The sequence below is a fragment of the Strix aluco genome, chromosome 6 (assembly GCF_031877795.1).
Source record: "Strix aluco isolate bStrAlu1 chromosome 6, bStrAlu1.hap1, whole genome shotgun sequence".
NCBI classification, from domain to species: domain Eukaryota; kingdom Metazoa; phylum Chordata; class Aves; order Strigiformes; family Strigidae; genus Strix; species Strix aluco.
This window is the reverse complement of record NC_133936.1, coordinates 26,406,538-26,430,104: the sequence shown is the minus strand read 5'-3', so window position 1 is coordinate 26,430,104 and position 23,567 is coordinate 26,406,538. Positions and strand designations below refer to the sequence as shown.

The 23,567-nt window shown below is 37.5% G+C and overlaps 1 protein-coding gene across 6 annotated transcripts in view; it reads right to left on the bottom strand.

Annotated features, from left to right (window-relative positions):
- OSBPL6 (oxysterol binding protein like 6) overlaps positions 1 to 23,567 on the bottom strand; it is a 110,668-nt gene that overhangs the window by 55,894 nt on the left and 31,207 nt on the right. For 5 of the 6 annotated variants that reach the window (XM_074829237.1, XM_074829235.1, XM_074829239.1 and 2 more), the window contains one exon: positions 5,804 to 6,041. In XM_074829237.1, coding sequence (XP_074685338.1) covers positions 5,804 to 5,905 — 102 coding nt within the window. In that variant the 5' untranslated portion in view covers positions 5,906 to 6,041. The remainder of the gene's footprint in view (positions 1 to 5,803; positions 6,042 to 23,567) is intronic. The other variant, XM_074829238.1, reaches the window with a different exon arrangement.

The following is a 23,567-nucleotide window of genomic DNA, read 5'->3' as shown; positions in this document are numbered from 1 at the left end:
CAGATTTCTCTTCCACATGGAATATACTATATTATATTATACTGCAGTTTTGTATGAGCAACAGTCTCTAAGGCACACTGGACAGATAGGCTGGCATGGTAAAAATTCAATCGATTATACTGTCATTGTTTATGAGGCAGAAATCTATAATGAAACCACAAAAGCATCCTTGATGCTGTGTCACTGATTGTAACTTGACATAAACAAAGAGAAAATTCACTTTGAGGTATCTCAATATATTAAACCAAAAAATTAAACTACATGAGCATGAACACTCCCACCTATCCCTTCACAAACCCTCACACATCTAATTGTTCTCAGTCTCACAGAAAAAGCACCAAAAATGCTAAATAGGACAATTAAAAGAGAGAGACTCTTCCAAAGGACTTGAATTTCTGGCAGGTAAGATGGATCTGTGTATATGATGGGCCTTACCCTGCCAACCTAGCCTACCAAGGGAAAAGCACTAGTGGCTGCTATTACACAACTGCTCCTGCCATGACCCTTCCCACTGCCACTGCTCTGTTACTTCCCGTTGAGCTGCCAGGAAAGGTGTAGCAGCAACAGGAGCCAAAGCAAGAGCAACAGCAGGTCTCTCATTTTAAGCCCCAGCATTTTGCATTAAGTAGCTTCAGACTCAAATACTAGACCACTTTTCTGTGGGACAAATAAAAAGTGAATCTGCTATTGCTTAGACTAACCACACAAGAGCTTCTTAAACATCAAGCAGTTACAATGAAAGATTGTGACTTTTTTTTTCCCCTTCTACACATCAACCAGCTCTCCCAGATACTCCTGATCACAAAAAAACACCTCTCCCCTTGCTTTCCTTCTCTCTACTCTGCCCTTACTTTTCCAGCCAGTTGTTGTTCTCCCTACAAACCAGTCTTTGCTTCTTACTTTCATGTCCTACAACCTTAAGGAAGCATTTGGCCCATCCCGTTCTCTCTACCCTACTCATTTCTTTCACCTTTATTTCCTGACCAAGAGTCTCATCTCTAAATTAAGTACCTTTTGCTTTCTGCACTGCACAGCTGAGCACTTCACTCCTGGCACTTCTTTCTTTTCCCTCCTGCACCACCCACTTGCTGTGGCATGCAGACTGCCCATGTGAACTCAGCTTCACAGAACCCGATAGTCCCTAGAGTACATCCATGAAAAATTTGCAGCTTATTATCTCCTGGGAAAAACTTGATGGCAGTTTTCTTAGCCAAGGGACTTCCCTTCATAATTCTGCTTTTACTCTTATTAACGTTAGCTGAAAGCATGAAACTCCAGAATTGACACAGAACCCATGACATTTTCCTATTATGCACATCTCTTCCTATTTTGCTTTATCATTAGTTGATGAGAGAGACAACAGACAAGTCAACTCTCTCTTTTTTCTCCTCCCAATCTATGTCCATCTCATCTAATCAGCACTTTATGCTATCAACTGCCTTTTATTATGTGCTTGATACAGTGCACAGAACTGTGAAGTCTAGATTTCTACTGCATCCCTATATACAAACAACAATTATCAGCCCTTTTTTTCATGTACCATATATTTCACCCACAGATTCACCTACTGCAATAACTTCTTAATAGTCTTTCAGTTACTCTATAAACTAAGGTTTGGTTAAGGTTGCTGCAGACAAATTACTTGATCCTTCCATCATCATTAAAGCTTTATATCTACAAAATATTCACCTTAGGAAATACTGCTTTCAGGAGACTACTTTAACAATTAAAATATAGTGGTTATAAAAAGCTAACCAGCACAGACCTCTAATCAAGACCAGAGCCTTGACTTTGGAATCACACTCTGCTCCTAAATTTCAAGGCCAGGTAAATAATCTCCAGCCCAAACTCAGCCCTTTCTGCATCCCTTGAGTACACCCCTTCTCCTATCAGTCAATATTGCTCTTACAGAAAGAAAAAAAACCACCACAGATTAAAATCTGAAAAGCAGATGATTGCTGCTCTGGAAAATCTTTTTTTTTTTTTCCTTCAAAGCCCCAATCTTTCATTCTTTACATATGGCTGAAAGACAATGGTTATTTGAAATATGAAAGCTCTCCTACTAGAAAGGTGACCACACAAGGCTAAATGCAGTAGGACTAAAAGCCTTCCTCCTTTTGTGTTTGCTGTGTGAGAAAAGAACCAAGGATTTGTTGAAACAGCAATCTGACAAAGAGTAACAGAAAGAGATAACAGTTGATCATCCCTCCCCCTTAAAAGACCAAAACCAAAACTGAAACATTAGAAGATAAATCCTCATTTAAAATAGTAGACACTGCTAAATCCATTTCACATCATGTATTAGCTACCATTTAGATAGTGGTCAGAAAAGTCAAAAATCTCTCCTTCGTTCACGGTTTCATTATTACTCTCCCTCTGCATCACTCCCTCTGTTTAATAGCCTGGGGTCAGGCCCCCATTTACCAAACTGCAAATTGTTAACCCTGTAATGTATTTACTTCTTTCTGCCTTCTCAGCACAATATTACTACCCATGCACTGCAGAGAATATATAACGTATTACACTCTGCAGTATGACTTGCATACTTAGACAATAAATTATGAATATTTATAAAGAACTTACACCCATCAAACTGAATATACGACATACGATTTTATCATATTCAGCTGTACTTTATAAAACCAGTGGTTAGTTTTCCTCCTTTTTGTTGTACAACAGAGTATGACTAGCCTTTTCGGAGTTTCATGAGGCATGAAGAACAAGAACCTTCCTTTCCACATGGCCCACAAAAAAGGCTGTCAGAATTGCAGTTTTTATGCTCACCTTTGTATGGGGACTCAGTTTTCTTAGGGAGATCCCCTGACGGTGCAAGTGACAGCGGTTCTATACTCTGCAACAGCTCCACAGTAAGAAAAACTGCTGCTGCTCCATTCTAAAGTATTTCTTATCAAGGACATCACAACTGCCCTGCTACCTGCTCAGCTCAGGGATTAAACAAAACAGGTTGGTCGTTGGCTGCCTTCTATCGAATAGTCCAAATTAACCATGATTTTGACGAAAATGAATGACAATAAAGTTCCTACAATGATGAAAATCTGAACCCAGTTTTTTGGTTATTGCTGGCTTTAGTAGTCTGTTCATTTATCAATTACTTAGTCATGGAGCCTGCAAATTGGCAATGTCAAAGCTTTTGCTGACTGCTAATTCTCTTAGGTGATGTATATTGCACAAATAAGAAAGCTACATTAAAATGCCAGCATTATATACAGCACGACATTTTCCACTCTCCCTGAAATGATTTATCATAGTCATGTTCACAGTCATTCAGCCTCCTGCACCATAATTTATTGGGAAACTCTTCCATAATTGCTGGTATGACTTTGACAAGAATTATATGATGAGAAGATTTCAGTTGTTAACCATCTAGAAATATCAAGTGTTATCCTCACATATGACAATGAAAACTACACTGACACTTCATCCAGTCATATCACTTTCCATATCCATACATATTACCCCTTCAGGAAGGGTGCTTTTCTCTGCTATGAAGAGTCCAAGGAGACAGCAAGACAGAATTTTCAAGCCTTTTCAAAGAAAAACCCAACAGCCCCCAAACCAAAATCCCCTACACCCTACCTATCATTGCATTTGGGGGAAAGCCTATAAAAAACAAAACATATACAAATAATGCCAAAAGCAAGGAAATAATTAGAAATATAATCGTTATAGTAGATGCTACAATGAAGCTGGTTGATTTACTGTGACTACGTTAACAAAGGAAACATTCGTATGTTTATTTCCCTGGATATAGTACTATTGCACCTCATGCTGTATGCACTCCGGAGCTCAGTTTCACTGCATAAGAAATTGCCCATCCATTCATTCTCCTGGATATTTCTCTGCCTTTAACACTGAAAGCACTAAGGCAAAAAAATTAATGCCTAGCCGTAGACTTTCCAGTCACATTTACATGCCTAAATATACTTGTTAAGCATCATCACACATTATTGAATCCAAGAGAGCTCTGGATGCATCACACCATTGACCTCTTCAGCATTATTTTAAAATCATGCTTCATGTTTCAGTGACCAAATATGGACTTAAAGTTAAGCATCCATTTCATTATGATGACAGGTATACCTTGCTCTACCCCGTTGCTATGGTAACAGATATTGTAGCCATTAGACTTATGGTAAAATGTATTCCCAAAAGGTAATTTTTTGTCATTCTCACTTGCCTGATCATACCAAACTACCTAATTACAAATAGAACTCAGAGGATATGCTCTTAGCTGAGCTCAGAAGCTCCTACAAGTCTTGCATTCACCTTCTTTGGGTTTAAATGAGGGAGAGGATAAAATATACTGACGCTTTAAACAAAAGATGTCAAAATTCTTCCTCCAGATGGAACTAATAAAAAATTAAGAGGAGATCATATACTAACCAGGACTTAACTGAGTACAGCCATCCCAAATCCTGTACAGCATTAAAGGGAAAATTTATATCACCTGGAAGAACACCATTTTTGACTTCACTGAAAAGCAGTGGAAATTATTAAAAAAATTCCAGAGACATTTCCTGTCTGTTATCAAACACATCAGAATTCTTCTCCTGGTTTACCATTTTAAACATACCTTATGGTGAGACTATTTACATTCATATCTGTAAATGTTACAGTTTTCACCAAAATTCTCAGTTTTCAAAATTTTTATAAATCAGGTAGGGAAAAAAAAAAACCTACTGCAGCAGCAGCTGAGAAAATAGTGTCACAGCTGGCATACAAGTAGCTGGAAAAATGTTATTAAGCTACAGTCATTCAAGTAAATAATTGTTTGCTGTGATTGCATTCAATTCTTTTCCTTCCTCTTTTCCTTGTCAAGCTGAAAAGAATAAGTATTGCATTAATGAAAGCATTTTCATGATATTTAAAATTGTAAAGTTATTATATTCTTACATTTTGTACATTTCTTTTTACACATGATGATGTTTAACTCAGAAGCTGATTTAGTGTTTAAGGTTTCCATGGATCAAAGTTTCAAAGTATGTTTCTGTTCTAATCAAATTTCAGTATCAACCTTTTCATTTGTAATTATATATGTAACGACCTATCTGAAATCCAGTGGGTAACTCTGATACTTTCTGAAGTGCTCCCACTGATGCTGGGGCCAGACTCTACACCCAGCCCTCAAAAAGACACAGGAATGCCTAAGTTGTTTTGAGGGGAAATAATACAGTCCTCATCTCAAAGGGATCCTGAAGAAAAGTATTACATGTATTACACATATTACATCCACATATACACGGGTCTCTTGAAAATAAAAGTCTAACATAACTGGACTAGTAATGTATGATGTGGGACAATCAGTGTAAATTTGTAATAAACCAAGTAATATTTAAAATGTTAGGTGCTTCCATAAAGGATGAACAATATCGTATTTAAATTGAATTGAAATATCACCTTGCAAAAAGATAACACATCTCTGTAGAAGATTTACAAAAATAGATATTCACAAAGGACACAAAACAATTTGAAGTGACTATAGGTTCATGCTGCCAAAGAAACCACTTCCCAAAAGCCTTCAGAGTATGTTTCCTACTTGTCCACATAATTATATCCTTCTCATTCCAGTGCTACACATAGTGCCCATATTGCTTATGAATCTTTTCCAAACCACTTTAGAAAGTGGAAAAAAAAATTTTAAAAATCAACAGTTCTTGACTATAGTGATATCATCCAGTGCTATAAACAAGTGAATTTAGAGCAACCGAGAACTAATGGCCCCATTACTGGAATAAATGAATCATTTCACCAGATGTTATAAACATCTAGATCTTTTCCTTACCTGCCTCCTGTCCCTCTGAGATGACGATGAAGAGGAGGCACTTCTATGTGATGGAGTGGATGTTTTGTGAGCTGGAGATAGAGTCTTCTCTTCTGAACTCATCTTTGCAGCAAACCTGTAGTAATGATCTTGTGCTCTTATCACTCATGTACAAAAAGGCAAGGAATAGTCTTCTGCATCCTTCTGTTTCAGAGTTTATGGACAGCCAAAGATGAATTCAATCTCAGCTGAACTGCACCTTAATAAAGAAAAATGTGAGAGAAAGAGTGAATGAATACACACTCGCTTCAAAGTAGCTCTGCAGCAAAGAAATCTGTTGACAGTCACTATTTAATCCAACAGAGCTCCCCGTTTTTACTTACCCTCCTAACAACTACCCAGTACAAACACAAATACATTGTTCTGCATTCTCACAGAAGATGAAAGTGGTATTACAATATTTCAGAAACCCCTACGGAAAGGTTTAAGGAATTTACAGCAATTCTCAGGCAAAGTTTACAAATCCTTGACAAGGGATCATTATCCCATCTTGCATAGTATCGTAACATTATCAAGTAACTCCTTAGGACTTCCCATACAACACAAATACCACTGAACACCACATTATAATCAGTACTTCTTAAAAATCCTGCCGTTAGATTAAAGACTCCGCAAGCTGGTTTTTAAAAGCAGGTCCTTCTTTCAAAGATGGAAGCCTCACTGAAGGGGTGGACAATCCAGTTTCACGAATCAGCACCTTTCAGATGGTGCAGAGCTCAACACACACTCATGTCTTACTCTCAAAGACTTCTGAAAGATAATAGAAAATGTTTTGACCAGAAAACACTTTCAGCCACATGACTGTGGCCAGGGGCTATTAATCTTTTAATGTGGACAAAACCAGTATATTTGTTGAATCCCAGATACAAAAAAAAAAAAAAAAAAAAAAAGTACTGATGAAGGCAGGAGTTACCCAGGGCCTAACTCAGATACTGTGGGCTGCCATGTTGATGCTCAGGTCTGTGGGTGCTCAGGTCTGGCAGCGGGGGGCTGCGGGGGTGAGCGGCCTCTGTGAGGGGAGGCCAGGGCTGCCCCAAGATGGACACAGCCAGTTCCAGGCAGCTCCGCAACAGCACCATTGCAGAGCAGAGCTGAACCTGTTAGTGAAAAGGTATTTAAGAAAGGGCAGAAGACACCGTAAATGCAGAGGAGGAAGAAGAAAACAAGTGACAACCAACCATATGAATACCATGGTCAAAGAAGCAGGGGGAGGAGAGGTGCCCCAGGCACCAGAGCAGAGACTGCCCTGCAAGCCCCTGGAGGGGGTAGATAGTCCTGAAGCAACTGTGGCCCACAGAGCAACCATGCTGAGCCGCTTTTTCCCTGAAGGACTGCAGCGCATGTGGGGAACCCACATCAGAGCAGGGGGAAAAATGTGAGGAGGTAGGAATGGCAAGGAAAAATCTATGTACTGAGCACAACCACCACCCACCCCATGCCACTCAGGGCAGGGGGAGACTGGATGTGTCAGGAATGAAGGAGTGAAGTTGAACCTGGAAAAAATGCGAGGAAAGGTGTTGTTTTAATGTCTTCCATTTCTCAATACCCAAATCTATTTTAATTGGCAATAAATTAATTTTCCCTAAGCTGAGTTTTGCCCGCAACAATAATTGATAAGCAGTTTCCCTGTCTATCTCAACCCACAAGCTTTCTCATCCTATTTCTCCCCCCATGCCGCTGAGGCAGGGGGAGTGAGCAGATGGGTGGACATCTGGCTGCTTGCCAGGGCTAACTCACCATAGCTGCAGGGGTATGGAATTGCTTTACTGTCTACTCAGCCACTGCTATGTGTATTACCTCTTTGCAAGTATTAGATGCTTTCTCTCACTTCTCTCCACCCAAACCTTTAATTTCCATCCAAGAACAGAAAAATAGTTAGAACAGCACAGAGGATATTTTTGTCAATAACAGTCAAACACTACCTGTCAAACACTATCAAAATGTTGCAAGTACATCACCAGCACGTCATGACAGTTCAGGAACAGAGGTATAGTTCTCAATGTTTAACAGATTACTTTGATCTTGCCTCAGCTAATAGATACTGTCGGATCTTCCATTAACCTTGGATATAATCATTGCCTGAATGATGTCGTCTGCTTGAAGTTAGCATCTATCTTCTTCACCACCCTCTCTCTAATTTTGAAATAGTGCCCTTCCACATACAGTGTGATGACAGCACACCAAGGGTCAGCATACCACAGCTCGCTTTAGATGGGTGCGGAGAAAGGTGCTGTCCTACACCATGTTAAATCAGGACAAAAATACATTAACTGACACTCAGACATGACCGCAGGCTCAAGAAATGATGACGTACTGAAGACAGAGCTCTAGCTTCTCCAATCAGAACAGATATCCATGCAAGAATATCATCCTGAACCCTGATACTCAGACAGAGGTAGCTAAATAATTAATTACATTGTGACTTGCGGCCATCAGCTTCCGAATACTGCACCCTAACAAACACCCTTCTTCTGGAGCTGAGATCTATGATGACTCATAAGTGACAGACACCTTTTTTGCTTGCTGTGCTATGGAAAGTGGAATGACTTCACTTTATTAGCTATCAGCACTTTACAAGTACAAATCTCATCCATATCTTACGGATGAGCTTTCATCTCCACCAAGGAGTCTCCCATAGAATTACAGATCCCACATAATATCCACAGAGCCCACACAGCATCCCAGTGGCATGACTGGGAGGACATGGCTGTTCCACCATGGAAAGCTGCCCACATAGTCAGAACATCTTGTCCAATTCTCTTCAGAATGACAAATTCCTGCTAGAAGAAGCTTAAGAAGATGGGCTATGCTGGAGCTGCTAAGAGCCAGGTACAAGAAGACAGAGGTTGTAGGAAGAAAGAAACAAGCTGCATAGCACATTTGTTTCAGAACTTCACAGAGAAAACACAATGAATTTGCACCCAAAGAGAGGCTTATGCTTCTATCCTAGCATACCAGGGACTGCTGACCTAGTTTAACAGCATTTCTATATCTCACAAATGCTTCAGGCAAATTTTAGCCAAAGAGGTGTACCAACAGTGACATCTCAAGGTCTATGCAATTTTCATACAAATCAAAAATCAAATTACAAAAATTAGAATACAAAAATTATATCCCAGTTCACAAAGCTGTGCAGAACAGTTGAGTTAGCAGCTAAAAGGACAAAATTTCAGTCACTTTCAGCTATGAGGTCACTGAAAATTTTTTAGCAGAGCAGCCTTTGGGCAAATGAAAATCAAACCCTTTTGAAAACATCTGATCTTAACTCAGTTGACTCATATGGAAAAACTCATATTTAGTATTGGCACAGGAGGACAATGATCTGGCACTTCAAGTGTGTTTTTAAGGCTCTCAGGAAGTGTAGATGCTGTTGTAAGAAGCAGACAATGCTAGCAACCAATGCACAAGAAAAACAGTTCTGCAAATAGTTGCCAAGTTTGAGATTCTGTGGAGGGTGGGCTTTTTCTTCTGAAAGGTATTTAAAAAAATAAAATAGCAGTTTACACCTGAGCCAAACTACACAGTGGTTCTGTGGCATTCTCCAAGCATTAAGAGCTGAACCTAACAAACAACTTGCTCATACCACACTTATTTATTGATAGCAGTCTCCCCAAAAAAGATATATAAAACTAAACCACCTCCCTTCACACTACAAAAAGCAAACATTTCTTCTTGCCCTATTTAACAGCAACAATAACTTCAATACAAGATTGCTATTACTTATACAAAGAAATTTCTGATAAACAGTTCAAGCTTGAGTCAAAAAAGGAAAGTAGGATATTTGAGAAAACAACTACTGTAAGCACAACAAAAATATTAATGCAAACTAGCAAGAGCTAGCACTGAGCTTTTTGTTATTCTTGCATACTGAATTTAGATTTTGTGTCTCTATATCCAGTTTTGGCTTAAAATTTAGGTAATACATCTTTTTAGAGCATGTTAGAAGGAATAAATTTAGGGAAATTGTTGTAAAGAGACAGCAGATTGAAGCAAACAAGTATAAATCTAAGTTCTTGGCCAACAAATTCAATTTACCAAAATTAGTGCTTTCAAGACATTTTTCATGGGCTTTTTCCATCAGTCACTGGGAATTTTGCTACTGACTTCAGTGGGAACAGAAGCAAGTCATAGACCATGGTAGAATATTTCTAGAAAATAATCTAAAATCTAGAAACACATTCAAAAATTATTGTTGGGGTTGCGGGGGGGGATGTCCCCCTAGTAATTGTGCATTTGTTCTGATACTGTTTCCTGACAGAGACCTCAACATCTGACTCATTGTATGAGGCCAATTTTATCATCCCTTTATATCACAGAAAATATGTCTTGAACCTGAAAGTATTTTAATTTATTTCTGTCGGACAACTCAGAAAGAATGGCATTATTTGGCATAAACAAGGGTAATGGTATAGGCCATTGGTTATTAATTGCTGCTTATCCAAATATCATTGACCTGTAGGCTGCATTTTGCACCACACCAACTAAATCCCTCATGAACTGCTCAAAACCACCTGTCAGTTTAGGACGCTAAATTGATTCATCCCATCAAACGTGAGCATGCATTGGCTTGCCTGAAAGCTGCTTTGCCATGAGTTCCCAAGGCAGAAAATATATTCATTGCTTCCAGCGTACAAGAACAGATAGACTTCCTGGAACATGAAAACCAGACACTACAGAGAGATTTTGGTCATCACGAGCATCAGTGGCCCAGGTGGGAGTTTTGTCTTCAACTTTTTTCACTGCCCTCTCAACTATTTGGGATTTAAAACATCACTTGTAATTTAGTAATCATAAAAATTATTTACTGGATCTTCAGTACATTCTCTAAGTTACTTACTTTTTTTTTTTTTTTATGTAAGATGATGCATATAGAAAGGTAAAATGCTCTGTCCAAAGCCAAAGAGAGAGCGTCTTGAAAGCAGAACATGCAGAGAGGTCATTTAACTCTGATGCATAAGGAATAAAACCATGTGCCATGATTGTAAGATTCTCCAGATGAGGTAAAACAACTATATCTAATCCTATTCATAAAGGAATACAAAATTACTGTACAGAAACTACAGTAAGAAATTATTTAAGAAATATACTAAAGATTCATTACCAAGTAGTTAAGAAATACTTTATTCTTTCTTAAATATCTGGTATTGAATGCTTCTTTCATAGGTGAGAACTATTCCACCACATTCTTACAGTTCACCCCTAGTGTTTCTTTTTCAAGCTAGGCTTTGAATTCAAGGTGGGGTTTTCCCAATACCGTTTTTGTGCTTGATCTCAATTCTTACAGCTTGTCCAAGCTTGGGGAAAAAAAAAAAGTGGAAACCTAGTAATTCCCTATTCTCCATGCTTTCTCTACTTCAATCTCAGATTTGAACACATTTTATACACAATTTTTTTTTCCTTATTTATTCTCAGTTCATTAGTGTTGCGGTTTGGGGTTTTTTCCCCTGGTGTCTTAAATCAAGTATTAAATAGGTCTCAAAAACAAAGTCATTCTTCATTTCCTTTCCATCCACAAAGGTTTACAGTCTCTTTTAATCTCTTTCTGTCTAAATAAATAAATAAAGGAAAGTTGCATGCTTTATTTTTCATACCAGAAACCACTGTTTTTTACACCAGAGATATTATGTTAACCCAGAAATCCTGCCTTCTATTATCTGAAACAAAACTATTTCAGATGCATCAAAACAAATGACCAATCCAGTACCAACATATAGACTGATTATTTTTTATATCAATGTTACACTAAATAGTTTGAAAGACAAGGAAGCACTGAGAGCTACTTACTGATTTCTCATCACCTTCTCTCCCAGGTTACAATAGTACATTTGATTCAACATCTCTTAAAAGTATTTCCTGGGAATTCTGTAGACTGGACTATTCAGTAGTACAAAAATACTGAAGACAACACTGACTCTCCATATAAAAATTTATTAGTCTTTATTTTCTTCACTGAACAAACTACATTGTATCTGGAGGTACACAGATTGTCATTATTTGAAATTTCATTTTAAAATTGAGTACTTTTATGTTACTGGCTAAAATTAAAAATAAAAATTAAAAAAAAAAAGTGAGCAATGGAATGGAGAAAGGCTGTTTTTATGGGGGGGGGGGGGGGGGGGGGGGGGGGAAGTTAGTAGGTTTAAAAGATCCGAGATACATGCACAAGGAATGAAATGAGACAATACACCAGGGAGCAAACTGGGTAAAGATGGGAAACACAAGCTGCATAAACTGCACAAAATAAATGGGCGACACAGAGGAGAGAAACAGCCTGTGGAAATTAATATTATCAATATCAGAGGCATGGATATTGCGGCTATCTCACTTCATGAGCCACCACTGTACAGCAAGTCCATTGACACTGGTTAGAGAATCTCTGTCTTCTCCCAAAATCTGAAGATGTTCCACTAAGCTTGAGCAACTGCACCAACTGCAGTGTGGTTTGTGAAAACGCTATTAGTGGAAGTGATGAAAACGTACAAATACATGACTTGCATAAATCCAGAGTTATAAATAAACCTGCATGTCATATAACAGATAAATGTAAGTTCTCAACAGGTAACTCCAAATGGAGTCTGGATTCAAATAACAGATTTCTGTGATAAATGTTATGTTGTTTCTCACTCTGAGTCTTTTCTGCAAGAATGCCCAGAATGCTTTACAGACTGTTTAATATCTTATGCAGTATTGGAGTAATTTGAGAAGACAATTTAGAGTGCAGAACTGGGTCCCTAGACATAAATGAACCAAAAATATGCAACTGTCAAAGCAAAGCATCTTCACACTGATCTATCAATACGGGGTTGTTTTTCATTTGGGAGGGAAGAGGTTTTCTGTGGTGCTCTGTGGCTGTATAACATGGTCATTCGATATCCAAGCTCTCAGTGGAGGTCAACCTTTTTTCTCACATTATGAGAAATATGTAACTGTCTGTTCCCCCCTTTACTGCCAACCTTCCAGGCAGGAAAATCATAACCACACCTTTGCTACAGTACATGAACGTTGCAAACACAAGAATATAATGGAAAAAAAACATCTCAGTGCAGTAGCAATGCTGTGGCGATTTAACAGACCACTTACGGGAAATAAACAATTTGTCTTTTTTTGTCTTGTGTTCATTTGTTTGGGGTTTTTTAATAAACAAGTGAACCAATCCCTTTACAGCCACTATCTGAGAATCAGCCACATCATTTTAACAAAACACCAACTTTTTAGGATAAGGCTTTAATCAATTCATTGTAAGATTTGTTTTATTTGCAGGTTCTGTCAGAAATAATAAAGGGCCAACTCCAGATTCAGGAAAATTATGGATGTTTTGCATGTTGACAATGGGGAAAAACAATTGAGCAACCTTTTTTCTTTTAATTCAACACCAGTTAGTCCCATCAGGAAAATCAAATTTCCCACATTTGTCTAGCACAGTTTTACCAGCACAATTGCTCCAGTAATAACTTTCAAGACAATATTTAGAGTACTCATCAAAAATCACATGTCCTAGACCTCTGACCAGTGAATTTTAAATCCTAGATAGACACCAAAACACCACTGTTGATGTAAGGGGAAAATAGGAATAAATGAGGTGTTACAGGAAAACTGGGAAACCTTACTAACACTAAATGGTTTTTAAGGAGTAGATATTAGAATTCATATGACTATTGCTCCTTTCAAGTATTTCAAAAGCTGCATATTCAAGGTTCGGAAAACAAATGTACATGTCTAATTGCAGGCATTCATAACAACACAGTCATATGCAAATTCTCAATCTGATACTATATACAGCAATACATACAGTGCCTAAATACTGCCATAAATTACTCTATCCCATATTCAGAAGGATCTATAACCTGGCTGTAAGTAGGAAATAAGTCAAGTCCAGCATTACCCCTGGAGAGAAGCTCTGATACAGACCAAACTGCTGCACCTGGTCAGCGCAATTTGCAATTTCCATGATCATAAAATCATTTAGGTTGGAAAAAACCTTTAAGATCTTGTCTAAAGACCTTTAACCTCATGCAACACTACAGGCTTGGAGAAGAGTGGCTGGAAAGTTGCCCGGTGGAAAAGGACCTGGGGGTGTTGGCCAAGAGCCAGCTGAATAAGAGCAGGCAGTGTGCCCAGGTGGCCAAGAAGGCCAACAGCATCCTGACATGTGTCAGAAATAGTGTGGCCAGCAGGACTAGGGAAGTGATCATCCCCCTGTACTCGGCACTGGTGAGGCTGGACCCCAAATACTGTGTTCAGTTTTGCGTCCCTCACTACAAGACAGATATTGAGCTGCTGGATCATGTCTAAAGAAGGGCAACAAAGCTGGTGAAGGGTCTAGAGAACAAGTCCTATGAGGAGCAGCTGAGGGAACTGGGGTTGTTTAGTCCAGACAAAAGGAGGCTCAGGGGAGACCTTATCGCTCCGTACAACTGCCTGAAAGGAGGTTGGAGCGAGGTGGGTGTCAGTCTCTTTTCCCAAGTAACAAGTGATAGGATGATAGTAAATGGCCTCAAGTTGTGCCAGGCGAAGTTTAGATTGGAGATTAGGAAAAATTTCTTCACCAAAAGGGTTGTCAAGCATTGGAACAGGCTGCCCAGGGAAGTGGTTGAGTTACCATCCCTGGAGGTATTTAAAAGATATGTAGACATGGTTTAGTAGTGGAACAGGCAGCGTTAGGTTTATGGTTGGACTTGATGATCTTAAAGGTCTTTTCCAACCAAAATGATTCTGTGATCATGTAAACTGCAAATTGCACTGACCAAGTGCAGCAGTGATGATGACCTGCCCAAGATCATGGTGTTGACCAGCAGCCTCTCCAATGTGGGTGATCAGGGGATGTATTCAGCCTCCCTCCTACAACCACTCCACTGCTGGGCTTCAACAAAACTCTGAGATCCCGTCTTTGCTTGCAAAGCTTACTGAGTGGTTTGATGTGGGCACTCACCTCCTTCACCTCATTGATTACTTTGTTTGCTAATTTAGCTAGATATGTAACTAGACATACATTGTAGCAAAGCAACCACTAAACACCATAAAAAAAAAAACCAAAGCCTTGCTATTTTATAGACAAAAGTAGTACTTACCCATTTTACACATGCAATTTCCTGTAAATTCTTGCAAGATTAGATAATTAATTGTCTAAGACACAATGTTTATGTCAATAAGAGCAAAGACTAAACCTATTACACTATTCTTACTTAGGCTACCACCTCTCCTTGACTGATAGTCAATAATGTAGCAAAAGGAATGAAAAAAAAATATATATTTCATAGATGTCATGTTTTACAGCCCTACAATTGACAGCCTCCCATAAGCATTTGTTGGAAAAATTATCAAAGAAATTGAAATGAATTAACATGGTGTTTCCCAAAACAATAACTAAGTTTATGAAATGCAGTGTTTTTTAAAGTCCTTAGGCTCGTGTTAAGGGGTACTTTGGTTCTGTGGTGGGTTGGGGATGGGGGAGGAGCAGGCAATATTGTGGGTTTTTTGCTTTTAAGAAGGTCTACTTCTGTACATAGTCTCTACAGCTTAAACAGCATATTCCACAGGAGAGACTGAGACACTCTTATTTCCATATCATCCTTAACACAACATAGTGACCCCCAACAATTTATACCTGCTATTATTTCTTTAACAGTGAGGTATCTTTTTTTTTTTTTTCCTGAGTGGCTAGTCCAAGTATGGCTCAGTAATATAAAAAGTAAAAATAATATTTAAAAAAATTACTTGTGTAGGCATATATCTCTAAAATACACAATTATGACAGACTTCATCAAATAGACGGATGAGGTCAAAAACCAGATAATCAGATTCAGACAAGAAGAGATCACTACAACATCCGCCTTTCCTATTTTCTGCTTGCCTACACGATTAAGCAGTTTTCCACTCTTCCAGCAGCCCCAAAGCATACATGGTAATTAGTGGAGTTCCAGTATGTCCAAACCTTCAGTTTAGATGATAATTTCAAAACAAGCCCTCAACTCATTTGCAGTCTCTGAGGATTGCCTCAATAGCTGAAGTGACCCTAGGATTTTCATTAGGGTGCCTTTGGATTTTCATTAGGATGTCTTTGTTGTTCTGTGTTCCTCAGGCTGTCACAGTAATAGAATACTATTGATTTGCATGGCATGGAAATTTTTTACATACTACAGAGGCAGCATATCGACATGTTTGTATGCATTTGTAACAGACTGCTGTGAGCAGAGGGTTAAGCATATAGACATATTTACAAATACATAAATGAAAATAAACAATATATACCAGTTAAACATTAAACAGGAAAAAGTAACTGGTGTACATCATCATCCTTTCTAGACTAACATAAGTCTAGGACACCTGTTTTAAAAAACAAACAAACAACAAAAAAAACCCCATCATATACTATTCCATCCCTGCATCCCTGTTTTAAACTGAAAACATTGCTGGGGGATTTTTGTTTCCATCAAAATTTTTTCAAATAATCACATTTTTTAATTCTTGGGGGAAAAAAAAAAAAGGGGGGGAGATTGAAAATTGTAATCAAAACTCAGGAAATGCTTTAAACAATAAAAAAGTTCCATGTATCCTGATTATTTCTCATGTGAAAAACCCTCACAATTTTCAACAAGCTCTTTAAAAAAGAGAAACTTCTTTTTTCCTTATATTAATAATGAATTTTTTCTTTACCAATGGGCAACTTGGACAAAGGAAAAATAGATTAGAAGCCTAAAGACTCTTAAATTGCTTTTTAATTAGAGTCTCAACTGGACAATGATCTAAAGCAAAGAACCTAATTTCCCTTATAAAAGCCCTACAAAATGTTTTCAGAAAAATGGTATTAATCCTTCAGGGCGCAGGAGCCTAAAAGGTACTTGTGGCCCATGAAATCCATGTCTGGCTGCATTTTACTGCCATTCTTTAATTAATCTCTCTCTTGTTTCTCTGCAAGTTTTAATTCCACTACCACATAAACATTACATTTTTGCTATACATTTCAAACCTAACAAGTAAAATTTTGATTCAGAGCAAATTAAGAACTACTTATTTTATTGATCTTGAATTTTGAACAGCATTACCATGAAATGGTAGGGAGGACGCCATCAAAAAAATCAGTGCTGTCTCAGTATAAATGAAATGTATTTACGGGAACAAATACAAGACCGCAGTTGATGGAGTTTGCTCAGGTCACAGAGAACAGAGAGGGGAGACACAAAACTGGTAGATTAGTCAGAGCTTCCACCAAACCTATTTTTTGGGGTGCCAAATGGAAGGTCACATCCAGGAACAAAAAATAGGATGCAGTTTTATTCTTGGAAGCGATTAGCTTGACAAACAGTAAGTGTCATGGTGGATTCACAGCTGCAAAGGATAATATAGTTAATGGCTTATATATAATCTGGGAAATATTGAGAAGGAATAGGGAGGCTGTATTACCTCTGTGACTGCTACTAAATCACTGTGTCCAGTTCTGCTGCCAACATTTCAAAGACATTCACAAATGGGTTCAAGAGAGAACCATGAGCATGACGACAAGATTGAAAAACATCACTACTAATAAAAGATTTATAGAGGTCAATCTATTTAGTTTCTCAAAGAAAAAACTGAAGGGTCACTGGATGACAGTCTATAGATCACTACATGGGGGTGAAGGCATTTATTATTAGAATTCTTCTCAAAGGTATAACAAAATCTAATGGGATAAAAAAAAGATAAATATATGTAGGTTAGAAATAGGCACAGATTTATAATGGTGAAAATAAATAAACACTGATAAAATACACTGAGGATTACAATGGGTGTTTGTAATGGTGTGAGAAGACATTTTCAGGTCAAGACTGGAATTTTTAATTGTGATTTTTTTAATACATTTCAAAGCTCAGCCATCACTGCTGATTTGGAAGCAGGAATTCATTCAGGGCAGTCTAATGGCCTATTCCATGGTAAGAGTTCAGGCTCTCCCTCTCCCTTCCCACAGTTGAAACCAACCAACAAACCAACCAACAAAAAACCCCAAATCAACCAAGAAAGAGAGGGATAAACTAAAAGGAATAAAATTCTTTTTTTCTTAATCCTGATCTTTGGTGCACCCCATTAATCTCTCCACCTGTGATTCTCCAATTTTATCCTCATTTGTCACTAGGCATTTATTAAGCCTGATCTTTTGTATGGAACAATGTTAAATGTTCTTCAAGTTTAGAGAAATATATATTCTGATCACTGCAATTATTTGTTTTTCTTAGTGCTTTAAAGACATCTGTCTTACTGACACATATGTTTAAATCATAAGTTTCCATGAAAGAGCAGGACCACGTCATAAAGTGATTTTTTAAATCTCATTACTACCTGAATTTCTTTGCACCTCACTAAGTTATGGCTTCATTAAAAAGATAGAAAAGAAAAATAGACTACTATTGTTCATGTCAAGAAAATGCCAAAAATGTCTCAAGCACTTTACAAAAACATTAGGAATCACAGGCATGGCTGAAAAGACCATGTGATGTAATAATAGCTTTTGAAGTTCCTGCAAAGTCTAAGATACGCTGACTGGAATTAAACTGAGCGCAAGAATGGGCAAGTTGCTCAAAAGTAGTTTCCTGACAAAGCCAATCAGTAAAAACCCACAACAACCAAAATAAAACCCTTTTCTCCTAATACACAGCTGGTTATCTCTTGACTCTCTTCCATGAGTGAGATACATACTATTTCCTACAATCACACTAAACACTAAGTCCTGCACCATCAATAGTTAGATATGCTTAGTTCTTCCTACTTTTGAAATACTAATGAATTAACATTCAGCTGCACTGACAAAAAACAGTGTAAAAACACTCAAAAGTAACATTCATTTGCCATAGAAGGAACTCTACTTCCAACACTACTAATAATTTCAGATGGAATTACACTACACTAAATTGCCTCCACCTGTGCACAAAGCATGATCTAATATGAGAACAGAAATGCCCTGAGGCACCTTGCAGAGAAAAAATATCCAAGTAGTCATAGAATATTCTCATCATTGAAAAGCTGTGTGTTCTCCATTAGTCACTGATTTCCAAAAGACATTATAGACAAAAACTACTTCTCATATGTATTGATTTTTATACATAAACAGATTATAAAACCGGAAGAGACTACTGTGATCATCTAACACAAAAAGGACCAAGGGAATTTTCCAGCTTAGTTCCTGTTTGAAATAAACCATATAATTTAGCAAATCAACCAACACCAATGCAAAAGCATTCAGTGGCATGAAGCGACCACAAATCCTAGGAAGTTCTTGTAAAAATTAATTTCCCTGCATTATTAAGAATGTGCATGCTATTTCTCCTTTAAATACCTCTAACCTCAAACCTTAGCCAAGGGCCCTTGTTAAACCTTTGCCTACTACATGGAAGAGTTCTCTCCAAATGCAAAATTTGCTAGTGCACAAATACACTGTATTTAGTATTGATACAAGACTTTAGGCATCTAATGTCCGTTTTCACAGCTTTCTTAAAGATTTTTATTAAGTTTGATAGAGTTTAGAGAAGAATCAGCATAAAGAATTGACAAACGTTTTACAGTCAGATGCACAGAAAGGTCACTATTTAGTTAATTAAGAGGAGGGCTGAAAGGTTGCTTGAGCACAATGGTAAGGTAACTTCCTTAGTTCCCACAGCAATGCACTTGTTTATACACTTGTAGACTTCAGCATGCTGCTTAATCACATTGCACACAGTACCAGACATGATGTGCTTCAACAGTATACTGGTTAGAGTTATGTTTGAGCAATTATTCCAATCACAGATTAATTTCACAATAGTCAATCACTTACATACTCGTAATAACCCACGCTACACTTTTTCATCAGATTTACGCAAAACTGGCGTAAGCTATGCAGGGCGTTGGTTCCCTAAGATACATTCCTTGCGAGGCTATGAAAGCTTCACAAATTATAGCAAAAAGTCTGAGGGATGAAGGAAGGATAAAACTATAAGAACATGCAAAAAAAAAAAAAGCCTTTGCTCACAATACTTGTACATCTATTACTTCACAATACAGTAAACATGCTAGCTGGCAAGTAGTTACTCTCCACTATTTTTTTGTGTGCTGGGAAACAACCACCCTTCCCTCCTAACATCAAATATTGCTGTTCTCTTTGAACATAATATACTGAAATTTTACTTACACTTCCCCATAATTAGGCACAGGACACTTACATTTAGTACCTTTTGGTCTTTTATAGAAAGTACCAAGGTTAGTAATGCCCAGCTGAGAATCCTGTTTCATCTCTCTCTAAAAACTACCTGCCTTTTAACACTTCAATGACTGATGATCATTATTGCATGACCTGCTGCATTAGCACCACTTGCAAGATGTGAAATTAGTTTTTATCTACTTGACACACAATAAACCACAACGTGTACAACGGCAGTGAAGAGTAAGACTGAGAGTCTCAGATGGAGCTATGCAATCTGGAAATAGGGTGTATCAAGCCCAGTCAATCAACTGAAAAATTCGTTAGTTTTACACCGGACAGAGAGAGAAGGGCTATTGCTGGTGATCAACATTCACACTCGTGAATATGGCCATGTACCATATGAATAACCTGTGATAACCAGCACAGAAGACTTGTAGGGATAACACAGCAGCAGAAACACAAATCCCTAACATGCCACTATATATTACTAACATCTTAACCTTCTACTACAAATTCATTTTTCCCTACTGGTCGCGACCTTGCATCACCCCAGATTCCCATGATTACTGTGTCCTGCAGACTCATCCTTGTCAAAGCTCAACCTCTCTGCCCCCACTCCAGTATTTTTCATTCTTCCTCCCCCTCATCCTTTGACCACAAAGTACACACTGTCTCCCTACAGACCCAGTTTCATGACCGTGCCAGGTTGCTTTACCTCCTTCTTTGTTCATGCTTCTCTCATAAATTGCACACAATCATGATCCTTTTATCTTTCCTTTTCTAATCCAAGCTCTATACATGTCCTGCTTCTTTACGTTACGCAGCACTGCCCAGAAGGTCAGCTAACAGCAACAAATTCTTTAGAAACAATTTAAAACATATTGTGTATTTGCAAAAAACTGTTCTTCATAGGAAAGGCCACAACTGCAGATTCCAATTATGAGAAATAAAAATAAACAGAGAGAACCTACAATTAGAATTAAAAGACTTGAACGTCTGTGTCCTGCCACTTTGCAATAGACAGGCCTTTCTAGGGCTGAGATATGAGAAATTTTTTCTTCAGCTTGATCTGAACAAAAATTGAAGGGCATAACAACAAGCAAAAGATCTCTTATTTCAACACTACTAAACCTGTGGTACACTATCATTTTATCACAAACTATTTTTCTTTGCAAAACAATTTGTAATGAAGGGCTTAAAGTTAAACTAGCAACAACATTAGCATTCCACGGTGTTTTTCAGCTGTACTTCTCAAAAACAGTTTAAGAAGGGGCTTAATTTTAGCACAGAGTCAAGTCAGTCACAGCAGATGCAGAGTTTGCAAGTTGCAATCAATTCTCACAAAGTCCTCATTACTGATCTGAAATAACAGTCCCATTCAAGCTCTAACTGGCAAGTGGCTGCCAATTATGCACAACACTGTCATTGTGCTTTAGCAGAATATTTACTAGGAACTAATGCATTTTCTTTTGTGCCCAAATGCAAAATTCCCAAACTGATCTCAAGAGAAAATTCCAAATTGCCTAATTTCAATACAGCTTTAAAGAGACCCAGAATAATTCTTCAATTTCACTAGTAAGAAACAAATTCGGTTTTTGACAAATTAAATTATGTTTTAGGGTTGCATCTAATTTGCTAATGTTGTCACAAAATAACTATTACCTAATGTTATCAACAAATATGAGTAACCTCATATATTTATCAAAATTTAATACACATTCTTAATTTAAAAAAAACACACAAATACAGTACCTCATCTTCAGTTCCAAATTTTTGAAACTTTGATTTAGCAGTCTATTAACCCAATAAAAGAAATAATTTTTTTTTTAAATAAATATAATAATTTCAAAAACTCAATGGATTATACAGGAAATTAAATTTCTTCATTTTAATTTAATTTTTTTGAACTTTCCAAGCCATGCTATATTTACAAGGTACTTATATATTTTTCATTCTAACCACATTGATAAGAACAAAAAAAAAAAACAGTTTTAGAAGCCCTCTGATTATTTAAGGTGAATTTTAAAACTTTTTAAAAATAGGTAACACATAAAATGATATATTGCTCTTCTATCTGTGAATGCCACAGTTTCACATTTTACATTTGTAGAAGTATACATCATTAGAGAGGCACCTTTTGGAGAGCTGCTCAGAGTAACAATGAGGTAGACTAAGTGCAAAACCTGCAGCAAGCTTTGACACACATCACAGAACTTGGAAGGTGAAAAATTTAAGTTTATTTTAAAGTAAGATGAGAGAGAAGGCAAATGGATATTATAGGGGGGAAAAAAATTGTTTCGTTCTTTTCCTGAGCAAGCAAAAGTGCCCTGAGTTGGTCAGCTGCTAACCAAGTTTGAGCAGCCAAATGTGAGGTTCAATTGCAAAAGCAACACTCAGGTATTTTGCTGTCTGATATGCATTAACATCAAAGTGAACAGCAAACACCACAACTGAAAAGAACAGTCAAAAGGCAAATCCAACATCTGGCCTGCTCTGGCCAAAGGCGGTGACTCAACTACAGTGACAGCACATAGTAAGAGAGGGATGCAAAATCTAGTGGTTGACAGAATTGCTACACTAGTGCAGAAAACTGATGAAGTTAAATACAGCTGAAAGAGGGCTCTTCTGCAGTCTCGACCATTTCCATACTGGTCAGCTGGACAGGATGAATCATCAGTCACAAGCACGGAGTGATGGCTTTTCATGAATAGTGACCTTGCTTAATGCATAAAGGAAATGTACGATTTCATTCTCCAATACATCCACTTATAAGTAACATCAATTAAGGATGAATTTAGATTTGAGTTCTGTCTAAACTCAAATAACCAAAAACCTCATGTCATCTAAAATAACATCTTGCACCCTGATGATTAAAAACATGAATGAAATAATAGAAAGCCTTGACTGTTCAACCTCTTCTGTTGTTTCCTGTTTTAAAAGACAGTTAATGTTATATCATATGCATGGAGAGGTCTAAAAAGTCACACAATATCCCAGTGAACTACATAGGGTTTTTACTAACTCAGAAAACATAATCTTTCATGCACGTGAGGTAACACAAGCTTGACCAAGTGTAACTACATTACAGTGCAGGCCTAAATCTGTTGCCATTTTGGCTCATGGAAAGATCGACATGCAGGAAAAAGCTTGAAAAAGAAAACAAAAACAAAGTTGGAATTGTTCCTGCCGTGTGCTACTGCAACTGTTCAAAAAGGCTGCTTTTTTTGGAGTGTTGCGATGAAAGTACTATCATCTCTTTATCAAAAAACTGGGAATAGCAGTAGAAAGTTAGTTATAATTATATATTATAAATTATAGAATTTTTCACTGTCAGAACCAGGATTTCTCATGGTTTCTCATAATAAAATTTCTATACACACACACCCCCTTACAAAAAAAGAAAAAAAGCACTAGAAATACTTTTAAAATATTGGAATATTTCATTAAATTTAAAAGTTGAAATGAAATACGTTTATTCAGTGCTCTTCAGTTGTTTGACTGATTAATTCTTAACTTACAGTCTCCTCATCTGTACAGTAACTACCCAGAAGACCACCTACAAAAATGAGCATTTCAGTG